At 36.7% G+C, this 16585-nt stretch overlaps 1 protein-coding gene across 2 annotated transcripts in view; it reads right to left on the bottom strand.

The window, feature by feature from the left end:
- Positions 1-14255, bottom strand: part of Ctsc (cathepsin C) — a 36407-nt gene extending 22152 nt beyond the window's left edge. Inside the window, exons 1-4 of one of the 2 annotated variants that reach the window (XM_076846535.2) lie at positions 13845-14255; positions 12006-12151; positions 7410-7494; positions 3195-5788 (exon numbers count right to left, since the gene is read on the bottom strand). In XM_076846535.2, coding sequence (XP_076702650.1) covers positions 5778-5788; positions 7410-7494; positions 12006-12151; positions 13845-14016 — 414 coding nt within the window. In that variant the 5' untranslated portion in view covers positions 14017-14255 and the 3' untranslated portion in view covers positions 3195-5777. Of the gene's footprint in view, positions 1-3194; positions 5789-7409; positions 7495-12005; positions 12152-13844 lie in introns of those variants that run through there. The other variant, XM_076846534.2, reaches the window with a different exon arrangement.
- Positions 14256-16585: the final 2330 nt, after the last annotated feature.

Raw genomic sequence — 16585 nt, 5'->3', positions numbered from 1 at the left:
ATTGGAGGCACTGTTCACTGTACCTGTTACTTTCTTGATCTGAATGCTCCCAAGATATCTGTCATTTTCCTGCTATTTCCTGTGAAATCTGATGTGGTTTTTGACATGATCATGAATTTGTAAGTTGAAGTTTTAGCCACACTATCCAGCTGTAAATGCAGCCGATTTTTTTTTTCCAAAGAGTTTTCATTTATATAAACATCAGTCTCTAAAGAATGCTTTGGACAGATGAGACAATTCAAGTTTCCATTCATTTATGCCAATTTCTACTACAACAAATAGATGATTTCCTAAAATGTGATGAAGCTCCCTAGCACTTAAGATTAGAAAATAACTATGATTCATTAACTATTCATTTGCTTCTTCAAAATTACCAGTAAGCTGTCAAACATTCTTGAAATCTCATTTTATAAATTTCCCAATTATTTTTATGAACTATCCAATTAGACCTACATGGTATTGGGACACCCCACCACCACCACCACACACAAAAATAAGTAACTTATTTATTCTAGACCTCTTTCTCCACTGTTTTTGACACTCAGGAGGGTAAAAAAACAAATCACTTAAACCTCATTCCACTACTTTCCTGGTGAAAGTGATAGTTAGCAAATATTCAAACATTTGTTTTATGAAACACACTGGCTAGGGGACAGGGGCAAGTTAGTAAAAAAGACTTTGCCCTTTAAATTCTAGTTCTGTCACTTATTTACGTATCCTTGAACAAGCTAGAACTAATGAGCCTCAATTTCTTCATTTGAAACGGGGATGATATCAGCAACTGATACTAATTCACTGGATTGTTATGAAAGGTAAAAATATTAAAATTTGAAGAGTTTATATAGAACACAAACAAGTAACAATAAAAATATTACCATCTATTGCTATGTGGGGTACAAAGCTGTTTTAAGACTTCATCAATGCAGTCAAATAATTTCTAGGCATTCAAATATCCCAACTGTCAACAAACTGAGCTGTTGACAGTGGGGCCTATCCTATCAGGCAGTGGTTTCCAAAAGGAGGTGAAATGAGGGCCACTGGAACAATGGGAAAAAGTATTATATTTTTTTCTTTATATTTTTGATATAAAGCTGAAAAACAACTTCCACTATTACTTAATATAAAAATCAAGGTTGATGCTCTCAGTCAGTTCCACTATCCAAGGTTCACTTTCACTGTTATTATGGTGCTAGTAAAGTACCTACAAGATGGTTGGGACATGGCATATTCTTTTTTGTTCCTGCTTTAACTGACAAACATCTGATTTCATAAAGGTAACCTTCACAAAATGAACAAGTGGCTTAAAATATATTTGCAAAGAAAACAGGATCTGCAAATACTAATGATGTAAACATAAAATGGCAAAGTGTTCACTTGCCCTAAGTATAGTATGTTCTGTTAGTCTTGTTTAGAAAGTAGATGTGTGAAATGGCTCCAGGACTAGGATATTCACTTTGGAATGCCATTCTTCCAGAAAGTAAATGTTTCAGTTGAAATGTCTATTAAATTGTTACCATTGCTAGTGCAAACCAGTGACTCTCCTAAACTCTTCAAAAGTCATGACACTTTCATATTTTTAAAAAGGTGGTGTCAAAACCAACTGAATGGAGTTGCCTTAAGTTCTAGCTACTCAGGTAGCAGGATCCCTTAAGGCCAATCTGGGCAAAATTGGTGAGACTATGTCTCAAGTAAAATATAATTGCTTATATACTATTGGTGGGGATATAACATGACACAACTACTTTGGGAACTCACTTGACGTGATTTAATAAGGTTTAAAAATGTCTTTTTTTCTTTTTTTAAATCCCTTATTTAAAAGATTTTAAAATACATTAGAAAACTGTGTTCAAACACTGAAAATTTAGTCATGGAAACTATTTATTGGTAGTAGAGTCTAACATTGATTTGGAAATTAAAATCATAATGAAGCATATTTTACATTGCTTTCAAATGGTATCATCGTGAATTTTTTTTTAGTAGGGTAATTTTGTGACATTAACAAATAAAATATTTAATATTAATCATTAAATATTTAATATTTCCTATTATTTAAAAAACACTGGTTAATATTTCATGTGTACAATTTTTAAATATATTGATAAATACTGTGGAACTCATAAAAGTTTGGACCATACATGTAATCCATCACAATGATTTACTACTTCAAAAAAAAACACCTTTAATGAAGTACAATGATTTAATGATAAAAGATATGGAAATACTAAATCTGAGTAATATTGGAAAACAAAAAAAAGTCTACTCAATCTTTTACCCTTTGTTTACTGCAGATATCTACCTAAGTACAAATTAACCAGTCTAATTGGCTATCAGGTCTTTAGAACAAGCAAAAGCTGCTAGACAGCAACAAGAAAAAAAAGTGAATTTTACCAAGTTGGTTTTTTGCCAAACCCTTCCCAGAGCACCATCTTTCCTCAGAAAGAAGCCAACTTCCCTAAGTCAGTTCCGAGAACTAGTTTTGCCTACTAATAAGACTGAACTGTTTATTTAAAAAGTTGAATTTTAATGAATTACAAAACTGCCAGGAAATCCTTATAGTAGCTGCAACCAAATAATATCCAGCATTTTACCAAAAGAAATTGATAGTTGTATTTATACGTGAGAATGAAGATCTTAAGTTTGATTATTCCTAGTGCGAAGATACTCCATTTAAGCCAAAATACTTATTTCAGAATTAGTTAAAACAGTCACTTACCACTCAGCAAAGTAGTCAAAATCCCTGGGTTCATTCCTCATTTACTTGCTCACAAACTTCTAACTTGTGAAGTTGGAAGAAATTTTGAGTTCATCTAATGTATTTCCTAGGTCTTGCTCTTCACCATAGTTAACAGAGGTGACAATAACCTGCAGCCTTCCAGGCTAATTCAAATTGTCATTTCTATAGGCTTCAGGGAACCACTGCAGCCAGAAAACTCACTTTCTCTTGACAACTGAGCTTTCCCTAGTTCTGAAAGTTAAAACTTTTACTGTTTTTTACTTGGAGATGTATAGTGCCCTCTTATGCCTCAGGAATATTAAATCATAAATAAACAGAATAAAATTTAAAAGTCTAATCTCTTTTCCACTAAGTCATTCAACAAATATGTCCTGAGGTTCCACCCAAGTCTCTAAGGACATAAAGGTAACACTTTCAGAAACATCAATAAAAATAACACCAGGATGTATTGCTCATTTTTTTTCTAAATTTATTGAAGGCCTATTATTTTCACATATTGCACTATACATGGAGAATAAAATGGTTAGTAATACAGAATTGATCCTTGCATAATGGACTTTAAGACCAGAAGACAAAGCAGACAATTATGACAGAGAAAGCTAAGCATTATTACATTGTAACACATATCTACAAATTTGTTGTCACTAATTCTTCTTTTTCATAGTCATCCATTTATAAGCTAAATTACTGAGAGAAATAAACAGAAACCTTTAATAATTTTTTAAAAATTTCACATTAAATACATTCTACTATATATAGTTTACTTTGACAGTATGTACATCAAATTGAAAATATACAACTTTTAGATCTTTGGAGGTAGGCAACCTAATAATGTTTTTTAGAGCAGAGTACTAAAAAAGTTATAGCACCATTCCCAAATATGTTCTAGGATTCAAGAGAACTGACTCTTTGTAAGCTGGTATTACTTGTAAAAAGTCTGCAAAAAGAAAAAGGAAATATGGTTTATTTTCAAGAATCTATGAAGTTCTGTGTGCATTAGGTGCTGAAAATATTGAAGGTTAAATACAGACTTTCAGCCCAGAAGAAGATGAAGACATTCTATCAAAATATTCTGCTATAATAGGTGTGAGATGAGAGAGATCTGCAAAGTACAATGGGGACCAAGGTAACAGAGTTTCTCCTGTTAAAGGAGATAGCTGGGGAGGTGGCATCAGGTCCTCAGTGATAAAGCACTGATCAGGTCCAAAGGCAGGATAGAAAAGAATGTCTGATAGATACAGTTGGCTATACTGTTATAGCAGACCAGTTCCTCTCCAACAGTATAAAATTGTCATCATTACTGAAAAACTACTATCTAGGGAGATTTTTATCTATCTAAGACTACATGTAGGGGAAAAGTCTTTCTAGAACTACGGATTAGGTGTAGCCCCACATTTTAGGTGTAGCCCCACATTTTAGATCAAATGGGCTCTAAACCAAATGAGGAGGAAATGAGTATACTGTTTAGCAGGAAACAGCTAAAAGTTAACAATCAGTATGAACAATAGTGTAATTAAGAGAAGTCTATTTGGCAAGGGATTTTATTTGTATTTAATTTGAAGTTTAAAAGCTCTCTTTTCAACTTTTGAAGGTACAAAAGAAAAATAAGGTTAAGTTTTTGTCCCTAAGTCTAGCTTGGGCGAGAAAGCTAGCAGCTCATGGGAAGGAATGCTAAATCTCAAAGGGAATTGCTCTTCAGACTCCAACAAAAGCCAATGCAGCTATTCTACTCCATTTAACTAACATTCATGATGCTTACATGCTGGAATCCATCAGAAAATCTACCCAAATGTGACTCTAAATATTATTTACTCTTTTGTGAAATGGTTTTTCTTTTGATTTTTAGTTCTAGGGGTGTCCTTAGGCTTGAAAGATGAGCTCTAGCATTTTACAGTTGGAAGCTGAGTGAGCTTAAGTACTATATGACTACTTTTTCCTATCTGTAAAACAAAATTAGTACTATCTATATATTTTTTTAAAAAAATTATACTATGTCAAGTTCTTAGTACAAAGCAGGCACCTAATCAAAAAGGGTCGGGTGGGGAGTGAGTGTGACAAGGCAAAAAAAAAAAAAAAAAAAAAAAAAAGCTATTAACTAAACACATTTTCTTAGTTCTGGCCAGAGATACTTACTGCAGTTCTACATAGAGTCTACAGGACATTCTTCAATAGCATGGCTTGTCTGAGACAATCTCTTTTTCTCCTCCTTTAAATATGTCCTCCAAAAAACTATCTTCCCTTCAATAACTTATATCTATGCATCTTTTTTGTTGGAGCAGGGGGTACTGAGGATTTAATTCAGGGAAAATTGACAACTGAGCCACATCTCCAGTCCTACTTTGTATTTCATTTAGAGACAGGGTCTCACTGAGTTGCTTAGTGCCTTGCCATTGCTGAGGCTGGCTTTAAACTCCCAATCCTCCTGCTTCAGCCTCCTGAGCCACTGGGACTACAGGCATGGGCCATCACAACCAGCTACATCTGTGCATCTTAAGAGCTCCTGAAACCTTATTTTCTCCCTACAATAGATGCTACGTTCCTCAGGTTAAATAGAGGACGAGAAGGCACTCAGCAGAGGCAACGGAACTGTGAATAAAATCTGTGCTGTCAATGAAACAAAATACAAATTTCAAATCTTGACCAGTTTGGGGAAAAAAAAAAAAATCATTTCAACAGAAGAGTATTCAAACAGAAAAAAAAAAAATTAACATGTTCCATATTGTTTTATTAAAAAACTGAACAGTGAAGCCACCTGAGACTTCCATTTCTTCCAGACCTTTCTTTTCCTGTGTAGGTTCTGGTTGTTCACATTCCATTATGATGATTACTGCTTTCCCAGGAAATGTTCAGGAGGGCAGCTGCCTTGGAGGTAGGTCACCAGGACTCCTCTGCATTTTACATGCAATAAAGACTCCAGAAGGGGCTGTAGCTGCACAGGCCTCTGCTAGCTGCCAGAGGTAGGTCCACTGCTGCATGCTGCTCTGCCTTTTAGACCCAAAGTCTGTTCTTGGCTGTGGTTTTAAAAGAGCCCCACACAGAGGCTCTATTTAATAACTATAAAACAATAAAAACTAGGGTTACAAGCCAACAAGAATCACACTGTCTCTTAATAATACTTAATTACATTAATTTCTGTTAAGTTAAATAAAACAGTACTAATAGAGATCCTTGTTATTTTTTAATGCTCTTTAAGACATTTAAAGCTGCCATTCTCAAGCTCAGTGCTTAAGCAACATCTAGTATGCATGCAGCCAACTTGCTTATGAAGCACATGTATCTGAAAGTAACTGCCACTTCAAAAACAACATAATTTTGAAGTATACCTAAAAAACAGGCTAAGTTCTGATAACTTAGATACACAACACATATCTCTTACAAATGCTAAATGTAGGCTTAGTGCTGCTTAGATCCATGTCTAGGTCCTAGGATCTTTATCCCATATTCAGAACAAAATGCGAAGGTTCATCTTTTCTACGGGCAGATGTGTCTCCCTAACTAAGAGTGAAGAGGTTTAAGACAGCATTTCATAAACTATGTTCTGAGCGTACCTTGTTTTCATTTTTTGGGGGGGGGCGGGGGGGGCGGGCAGTAAACCTATTTGGGAAAAGTTTCCTATTTTATCTTCCTCCTCAACTATCACTTAGATATATATTAAAATTCTGAGAAGTTCTCAAATAAAGAAAACTAATAATTCTATACTAACTCGGGTGCCAGAAAAAAATTAAGAAACAGCTTATTAGTTTTAGCTCTCTGCTCACTTTGATCTGTCAATAGCCACTGCCTGAAATGAGCTTTAAAACCTGACAAGATGAAATGACATAACTGATGAGCAATCCCTACCTAGTAGATGTGTGTGCCACAGATGGTCCATTATAAAGTGAAAACACTAATATAAGATGAAGCTATGAAACTTTCAATACTTATCCCCAGTTCCCTTTTTTTTTTTTTTTTTCTATCTCACTCTTAGTACTTAAGAGCCAAGGAAAAGGGGAAAGAGTATTACTTTTAAACACAAGGAAGGGTAAGTCCCTATCAACTTTAACCATCAATCAAATTCTAATCAAAATTTTAGACATCTAAATTTATGGCACTAGTGTGGGCAATGATTTAAATCTCTGCTCTGCAAATGGGAGAACTGAAAAAGTGAAAAAGTTCTTCCTCTCCTCCTCTTCCAAAGTCAATCTTGTTAATATCTTAGTACAAACCAGTTTTTAAAAGATGAGTGATATCTCACAGGAATGTCAATTTCTCTGATCACCTTCTACACTCATGTGGCCTCACTTGGTTCTCCCTTGAGTGAGTCTTTCAAGAAAAGAATAAGCAACCTGAGGCAGCAGCAAAGCTACTTTTAAAATGTGAACTGAACTTTAGCCAACCTTTTCTTTAACAGAATCTTTATCTTTTTAAATTCTTATCTACTTAAGTTACAAGTATCATTCTGGAATTTGAGGTGTGCAAACAGAACACATGAGAATAAAAAATAACAAATAAGAAAGTGCAGGCAAGTTTGAAGTATAAGATAAGCAGGCTCAAGCAAGAAATCCATAAGAAAACCATAATCTCTCCAGACTGACTTTCTCTGATGAATAAATAGACATTTATTTGCATAAGCCACCAGGGAAGAGGGGAAGCTGGCTTTTAATAACAAAGTTAAAAATATTTCAGTAGAGCTCACCCAGTTTGTTCCTCAGATGTGGCAAATCATAAATCCCCACAGTTCCCAGATGCATGAACAACTGACTGATTAAATCAGTAACATCCTACAAAGAGTTTACAGTGGCAAACTGAGTATTGTTGAAATTAAAGCATCATCAAGAAAGTTAACATAAAATAGGCATGCATTAAGTGCTAAATTTCTGACACTTTCCCTCAATTGAAACATTCTTCATAGTAACCAAAGTGTTAAAAAATAAATAATATATATTTATATATTATTGATATACTGAGTCTATATTTTTAAAAGTACACCTACCTCAAAAATAACTCTTCTGAGATCATTGTATCTTAAAAATGAAACCAGAGAGCAGTCTGGAAAAAATGGTCCACAATTCCCTTGTCCTTTATTGTGGAAACATGATTGACAAGATCACCAGCACACAGAGTGGGCACTTAAATCTTCTGATAAAATCATTCAACATTCTTGTTTTGAAAGCCATTTGCTCTGGAAACAACTATGGCAGTGTTTTGGTTTTTGTTTTAGCTTATGATTCTATTAAGATTGGAAGGTCCCCAACAAGAGCTCAATTAGAAATCAGTAAAATTAGTTTGACTATTACCAAATAACAATTTTAGTCATTATGAATCTCATTTCCCTCCTGTGAATTTTCTTTGAATTTAGAGTAGCTTAATCTTCAAAATAAAATCTGAGTTCCTTCTCTACAGCTCTGTTTTCCAGTTTCTTTTCCTGCCTCAGAGAAAGTGCAGTGAGAAATAGTAAAAGGTTAAAAAGCCTATTCAACTTGAGGACATTCTTTGATGCTCAGTTTGCTTCCCATGACTTTCTTTCTTCCTCTGGGCAATTTGGTAGAGAGTTTGGATGTTGTATACAGCAACTTTATATATGCTGGTCAAAAAATATATATATAAAGTATATAAAAGCTTAAAACAAAAGAAAAAGTCATTTATTCACCTATCACATAAAGTCAGGCAAAATTAGGCATTTTTATATTCTGCTTAGTTTTTTGTTGTTGTTGTTGTTGTTATTGTTGCACTGTGATATTATATTGGAGCTTGGCTATATGTAATATGCAGATATTTTAAATAGGTTCAAATCTACTAGAGAACAACAAGTACAACCAAATGGCTAAAGCTATTAAAATCTGATAGTCTTAAAAACTGACCTGCAGAGCACTGTCATCTGTTTAGGCAAGCAGTGTTTTAAAAAAAAATGCCTCTAAGAATTTTCAATTTTGACACAGACCAAATTAATCCCTACTGTTTCAGTGCTTAGGAAAATGCCTAGATAGATCCTGAATTCAGAATTTGTAACCCCCATAAAATGTTCAGATAATGGAATGCCTGGAAATAAAAAGATGGTTTAAAAATATATACCTAGTATTTCCTGTCCAACTTGAACTGTGCAAAACTGTTCAACATCAAGATTTATTTCTTTCTAAGCTTGCATCTATCTTGAAGTCATGTGCAAAGAAAAAGATAGATCATCCCAACTCCATCAAATTTTCAAGCAATTAAAATCAAGTAAGAAAGATTTAGGAATCTCATACCATGAAAAATGCTCGTCTTCCAGATGAGATTTGAATATAGAAAACTTGAATAAAGCAAGTTCCTAGAAATAAGGGTGGCATCTAATCACTTCCCCGCTAGAATGCAGAGAATGGGGAGAACAATGTGTCTACTATGCTTCAGGATACCTAAGGGAGCAGATGATGCAGCAGGAGCCTAACAGAATGCCGTGCATGTGTCACTTACTCCTCAAAATCTGCCAGAAATGACACTTAGAAGCAATTGGAGGAAAGCACACCTAAAGAAGGCAAAGGGACATAGTCTGGTATGAGCGGAGAGATCTGGAAATCCACTTGATTTGTAGAATAATAATGTATAGAGTAACATGGCAGGTGTACATGGTAAAAATTTGTCAGATATAACCAATGTCTTGGGTTGAAAAGATGCTATAGTTTATTTAAGACACTTAAAATCGAATAGCAAATACAATTTAATTTTTGATAATTCCTCATTTTAAAAAATTAGTTTTAGCTGGGGGTATAGCTCAGTAATAGTATATTTGCCTGGCATGTACACATCCCTGTGTTCAAGCCCTAGTACCACAAAAAATAAGTTAATTTCAAGAGATATTTTATAAGCCTATAGGAAAGATGCAACTTACATATTAAATAGGCTTGTTTTTCTTGAATTACACATCCCTCCCACTCTGGTTTGCCAGCACATTGTAGGAAATACCCTGAGGCTTGGTAAAATCCAGCAAGGTTTACATCAACAAATCTCACCAAAAGTGCTTGATTTTCCTATTATCTGAAGTAATCGATCTTATAATTTCTTAAATTTTTTAACTGTTTCCCATCATACTTGCAGTTGTATTTACTAAAATAACATGGGGTTGTATTATTTTGCAAAAATATGTTTACCTAGAACTACTTGATTAGGTTAAGATAGTTTTTAAAACAACAATCTTATGTATAGTCTACTCTGCTAATTGAAATTATGATTGTTGTCACAAGGCCCAACAACTGACTGGTTAGAATAGTTGGTTTTTCTGCAGGAAAATAAAACATAGCCCTGATAATGATTCTGTCAAATGGGCACTTTAAACTCTATACAGCAAAATCAGCTGGATAGGGGAGCTACCCTCCTGTTGTTACTTCTAAGGAGAGAATAGGCTTTTGTTGAACAGCATCCTAAAGCATATGTTCAGGCAAGGTTCCACTGTAGCTGTCTAATCATCAACTAATTATCTGCCCATACATTGACTCTTTCCCACTTATGGTTGAGAATACTTTAACTGTATTTAGCTTTAAAAATTGGTTCTCTTTTGACCTAATGAGGCTCTGGCAAAATACCACATCTGCTTACACTGATTCAAAAAGTGTTCCAATTCCTCATTCAGCCATCAGGTAGTCAGTCCCTCTGTTTCTGATGAAAAAATTTTGAGGGAAATTGCCCTTGTCTATTTCTGATTATTATGTTTTTGGTAATTAAATGATGATTTTCGAAATTTCCCCACCAGCTTCTCCAATTCTACAGGACTGAAGAATGAGAAGTTTTCTAAGCCAAACCGGTAAACTCTTTACTCATCTATATCCTACTTCCCACCTCACACTGAATAATTTACTCAGCTTAGTTTTTAATCAGGTCCCACTTTATTCATTTTGTAATTAATTAATTAATTAATTTTTGTGCACCAATTCTGTAGGTACTTTGATCTGGAGGCAAAGAACCGTTGAAGAAATGTGACAGAGTAAGAGGTCTAAAAAGCCCTAGGCTCATCAATATGCAGACCAAGAAATAAATTCAGATTGAATACATCTACCATAACAGGGCAGCATTTTAAAAATTCACATAGTTATGGGTTTAAAAAAATACATAGCACTTAGGGATGATATTAAAAATAGTTAGCAACTGGTCAAGCATGCGCTTCAATTAATCCAACAGACTGCTGGCCAACAATAGCTGACAGGCACAGCCCAATTCCCACCACTAAGTATCAGATCAGCCAATCCATTTGGGAAGAAACTACTTTTTCTTCTCTATCTCCTTTTCATTTTATTTATTTTTCATACTAAAGAGGGGCCCTTATTTAACAATTTTTGGAAGTTATTTTTTAAAAGAAATAAGCATGGTTTAGATAGAACACTATATCTTAGTAGTAAGTCATAACTCCTAGGAGAAATCACAACAAATTTAAAGGTTAGGCCTCTGCTACTGTTTCGTCTTTTGTCATTTGTAACAAACTCATTCCCCACTTTCCCACAGGTTCCTATAAAGGGTCAACATTTGCCAAATGCTCCAAAAGCTGTATACTTATCCCAAGAAAAATCTGTATTTATACTCCATGTATAATGAGAAACAGCTAGTTTCAGCTAGCTTCAATTTACTTGAACCATTTAATACTCAGCTTACAGGAAAAGTTCCAACTTTTTCAGAACAACATATGGGATGGACCGTAAATCTGTACTAAATTATTTTAACCCAAAGTGTGCCTGCAACTGGAAACAGTGTGTTTGAATGAGCAATAACTGTTCTTCTCTAGTGAGAGAAGAGGAAAAAACAACCTGGACTGGTTGGTCTACTTTTACTTTCATCAGCCTAATGAGCAGAGTAACTCCTATGCTGTTTCTTTGTCTTAGTTTAAAAAAAAAAAAATTCATATTAACACATACTGCATTATATTAATTCGATATGTCGTTTAGGTCTTTTCTCGGAGTCAATAAGCAATGATAAGAAAAACAGCCTAAACACAAAGAAGATGAAATTTATAATGGCCTTATGTTTCCTACCAATTCAGTATAAAGCCAAGTGACAAGGCAACACTTAGAAATAAAGGTTTAGCAATAAAGAAAGTAAGCTGAGAATCATGTCCTACTGACCAAAATGCAACTGTAAATACTTTATACACATTCAATATAGATCAAGTATTGTTTAAACCTACTGAAGCCACAAGTTTAAAGTTGCAAAATTATGCTAACTTCTCTTGGAAAATGTGTTATCAATACTGATTTTCCTGTTAACCTAAAACTAAAATTCCAGGGTATCCTAATCGGAAGAGGTTTTATATCTTAAAGCAGTAGAAACTAACCTTAAAGAAGGCAAACCACTTGTAGTCATTCAGCACAATCTCGAAGCCTTGGTTGTAAATGATGGTGAAATGTCCAGAATTGCCAAAGTCATCATATGCTGTATCCAATTTCTTAAGGTGCACCACTACTTTTTTTTCTGGTGGTTCTAGAGAAAAGAAAATGTACAACAAAGGAAAGTTATTTGAACTTCACAGGGTTAAAAATATCTCTACTATTTAATTAAGCTGCTTTCCTTTCATGGAAAAGCATCCCTAAATTCAATCCCCAATCCAAAAATCAAAGCAAAGAAAAATATAATAAAAGGTACAAGGAGATAAAAAGACCAACCACCAAATAATGAAAAAGGATAATGTGTTAAGCCCGAGAAAAGACAGAAAATGATCTATTCAAAGAAGAAATGAGGTATCTTTTTTACTCAGTGGCTCTAGAAATGAGAACCTCAGAACCTGAATCCTTCTAAATTAGGAGTGTCTTTAATTACTGGATTAAAGTCAAAGGTAGGTTTACTGGGGGGCTGCCTGAAAAGAGTTCAGTTGTGTCCATCTGGACATTCCCACACTTTAGGGAGTCTTCAGATTAATACTCTAAGTGGGAGATTGCATGTGACAGGGAAGTGTAAATCCTGATCTCCCTTCTGCCATCATCTCCATGCTCAATTTATAAAAAGAAACAATGGTACACAGTGTCCAAGATTAGGAAAAGCCATATAGTCATCTGGAGTTAAACATTTCTTTTCTTTAAAAAAGAGAGAGAGAGAGAGAGAGAGAGAGAGAGAGAGAGAGAGAGGAGAGAGAGAGAATTTTTTAATATTCATTTTTCAGTTTTTGGTGGACTCAACATCTTTATTTTTATGTGGTGCTGAGGATAGAACCCAGCGCCCAGCACATGCCAGGTGAGCACATTACCGCTTGAGCCACATCCCCAGCCCTAAATATTTATTTTTAAAGAAATATTACTTGACAGTATCAGATTACTTGACAGCCTTCCTTCTATTGATGGGGAAATTACAGCTGAGAGCTCCACTCACTCTGCAAGTCACAGGGAGCAAGACTTTCAGCAGACCAGCAGTCTGTTGTCTGGGGGTTTTGTTTTTCCTCTCTTCTCTACTGGTTTCTTTTTTAAGGTTAGCCAAGTAACTGAAGCATATGTAATACCCCAGTGTATTCACACACTGGATATTTATTGTTCCAACTGCCAGGCACTGTACTTGGCTCAGGGCATTTCCAAATAATTATCAGGGAAAGCATTAAAGAAGAAAGGAGCTTCTTTATACCTCCTTGAAGTACATGAAACAAAGATTGGTGCTAGAAATACTGAAGGACAAGAAGCATTACCACATGCCAAATCGAAATGGCTGGACATAAGAGTCCTTTCCCATAACCTCACAGAAAAAAAAACAACAAAAAAAAAAAAAAAAAAAAAAAAACATCTTTTCATATCCTCAAGAGTCCTTGAGCTCATATATTTTATTTTTTCACCAATAGGATTTTGAAAAAACTGGCAGATTAGAAGGGGGAAACAAAAGACTGCAGTGGTGAACTCTATTCCAAACCAAAGCAACCAAATAAATACAAATTTAAGAGGAAGAAAAAGTTCTGGAGGGGGAGGGGGAGAGTTGAGGTCCCCAGGAGTGTGCAGTTAGAAGTTCTCAGCAGTTCAAATTTAACTTCGCAGCGGTGGCCAAGAGAGTTACCCCAAAGGACCCGGAGTCCAGCCAGGATGTTCCGGCCACTCAGGAGAGCTGGCCGCCGTGTGGCCTTTGGGCGAAGAAAGGGGCGACTGCGAGGAGTCCCGGGTCGGCGCGGCAAAGCGAGCGTCTGAGGGCGCCGGCGGCTTACCCATAACCGAGCAGTTGATGTCCCGCTGGGAACCGACGGGGCCCACCTGGAAGACCCAGGTGCCCAGCAGATCAGGGTAGGTGCAGTTAGCAGGCGTGTCGCAGCGCACGGTCCAGACACCGCAGAGGAGCAGCAGGAGGCCGGCGAGCAACGAGCGGGGCCAGGGACCCATGTTGGCGGGGCCCGGACAAGAGGCAAAGAAGAGAAGAGCCCAAGCGTGGCGGACTCGGAGTCAGGCGACCCGGGTGGCTCGCGCTGTGAAATAGCCAGAAGCCCGGAAACCGCGGCCGGCGGGGGCGGGGTTACGGCACGGTGGGGGCTGGGCGCGGGCCACCGGGGGGCGGGGCCGCCTCTCTCAGGTGGGGTTCGCCGAAGGCGCCGGTCCTCACCTGGCTGCCGCCGGACGCCAAACCAGAAAAACAAATGCTGGCGGACGTTTCAATTTTTTGCACAATCGGTGACTTAAATAGGACCTACTCTGGGCGGGGAGGCAGAAGGCGAGAAGGAGGCCCGGAGAGAAGAGCTGGGAGGAGTGGAGTTCTCTTTTGCTTACTATCAGCTATAAACTTTTTCCCCTCCGAAAAACTTCAGCGCTCTGTTTGAAGACTCCTCTTTCTTCCTTTTGCCAGTTCTCACTTCTTTTTCTATTCTCTTGATTTTCTTTGGTCTCCTGTTGATGCTATTTGTCTATTTGCCTAAGGGAGAATTCAACTATAGTGCAAATTTGAGCGTTAAGTACCTCCCCCCGCCCAGCCCCCAGCCCCCCCCCCCCCCAGTTTAACTGGATTGTTACACAAGGGGATCAGAGATTATATTGCTCAAGTTCTACTACTTTACAGATGAAAAGCTGGAGGGCCAGAAAAAGGAAGTAGCTTGCCCAGGATGAGGAAGGAAGCTGATGTCCTGCCGGATTCTGGACTCTGGTGTGCCAATCTGATGGTCATTTGTTAGGTAGCCCTATTTTCAGGTGCCTCCTTGTTCTCGCCTGTGTGAGAGCTTCTCTGACTTTCCTGGCTGCTAGGGATAATTGGGCTCCTTTCCTCCACTGAGCCTCGGAGGTGTCAGACCCTGTGGACACTGTGATGAACCAGACATACTTGAGTGTCTCTGCCCTCTCAGTTGCATTCATTCTTGTACCAATTACAGATATTCATATAGCCACTTTTCCATCAGATTATAAACCTTCCAAGGTAGCAAGTCCAAATCATTCATTTATATCTCTCTGCCATCTTGTTTAAAACCACCAGGGATGTGTTCTTGAATGTTAAATGTTATCTTTATTTGTAAGCCTGAAACCCCAAAAGTAGTTGCCCTTGAAAGCTCATAGGTGAAAGTGCTTTTTTAATACCCAAACTGCAAGGGCCAGGGTGTGGCCAACCTTTTATGAGGTAGCCAGAAGAAATATAAAAAGTAGAAAAGAAACATGCAAGGACAGGAAAACTAAACTTTAAAAGCCTTGGGATAAAGTTCCTCATACTTTCACTCCCCAAGTCGGTTCTCTTTTCCTAGCCTATCACTTATGTTTTCTGGAAAATCTACAAGTCTTCATTGACAATCTTAAAGTTACTGGAAATTCACTCACTCTTTAAAATTGTCCTGTGCCCTATTAATTAGTCCAGTATTACATGTATTTTTAGGCGAGCGTGCTACCGCTTGAGCCACACCCCCAGCCCATTACATGTATTTTTAGAACAGAGAAAGAAAGATATGCAACCTATAATAATGGGTCCTTTCCCACCATTATCTATTGATCAGGTAGTGGAGAAGACCTCAACTTAAGGAACTTGAGAATAGCCAGACCACCATAAACTGTCTTGTGATCACCACCAGACTCTTGGCATTCCCTCATACCTTCCCATGGCCGTCCCTCACCAAATTTCCATTAAAAAAAGGAGACCAAGAACCACCAAAGTCTCTCTTGCTGGTGAAAAATGTATTCCTTGCTTTCCTAAATAAATCTCTGTGACTCAATAGCTGAAGTGTGCTGGAATTCTTTCTTGTCATGTATGTCAAGGACCCTGTCGTCCTGAATTGAGGTCCCCTCTCTGAGACCTTCTTGGACCACCTTCAGTAACATGTATTTCTAGATTTTATAGACCTTTTAAGGATTAAAAACTGACATCTAATTACACTAACACTATTTAAAAATACACTAACAGAGTAACATTTCCTTCTTAAATCTCTGGGAAAGTGTGTCATTGTTAAACATTAAATTTTTTGCTAGATCATCAATATTTTAGAGCTAAACAGTCAAGTTGAAAAATTTTTTGATACACGTAATTATAATATCATACTTAATTGTGAAGAAAGTTTAAAACAGCTTTTATGCAATGAAGAACAAGTAGAAAGGGATCTTGGAAACCTCTCAATCTAAGAGTCATTTTAAAACTGAGCAATGAAGAATTGAGTCACTTGCTGAATGGCATATTGCCACTTAATGAAATTCAGGAAAAAAACTTGAATTAGGTATCTTCAAGTTACATTCCCATGAATTCAGTGTATGTTAAATTATATGAAATAAAATGTTTTTATATGCAAAACTGATTTGCTGCTAGGTTAATGTAATTGTAAGTAGGTTTAACAAAGAAAGCATTGCTTAGCAGTGGTTCTTGTAGTCCCAGGACCAGAAATATTGGGATCTCTTTGGAATTTGTTAGAAATGCAAATTCCTTAGACCTACCCCATACCTACCAACAAAGAAAATGTCTGGGGAGGTCCCCGCAATTTGTGTTTTAAAAACC

Source organism: Callospermophilus lateralis, chromosome 2, assembly GCF_048772815.1.
Source record: "Callospermophilus lateralis isolate mCalLat2 chromosome 2, mCalLat2.hap1, whole genome shotgun sequence".
In the NCBI taxonomy this organism is placed as follows: Eukaryota; Metazoa; Chordata; class Mammalia; order Rodentia; family Sciuridae; genus Callospermophilus; species Callospermophilus lateralis.
The sequence above is the reverse complement of the archived record's forward strand: the minus strand, read 5'-3'. Positions and strand labels throughout refer to the sequence as shown.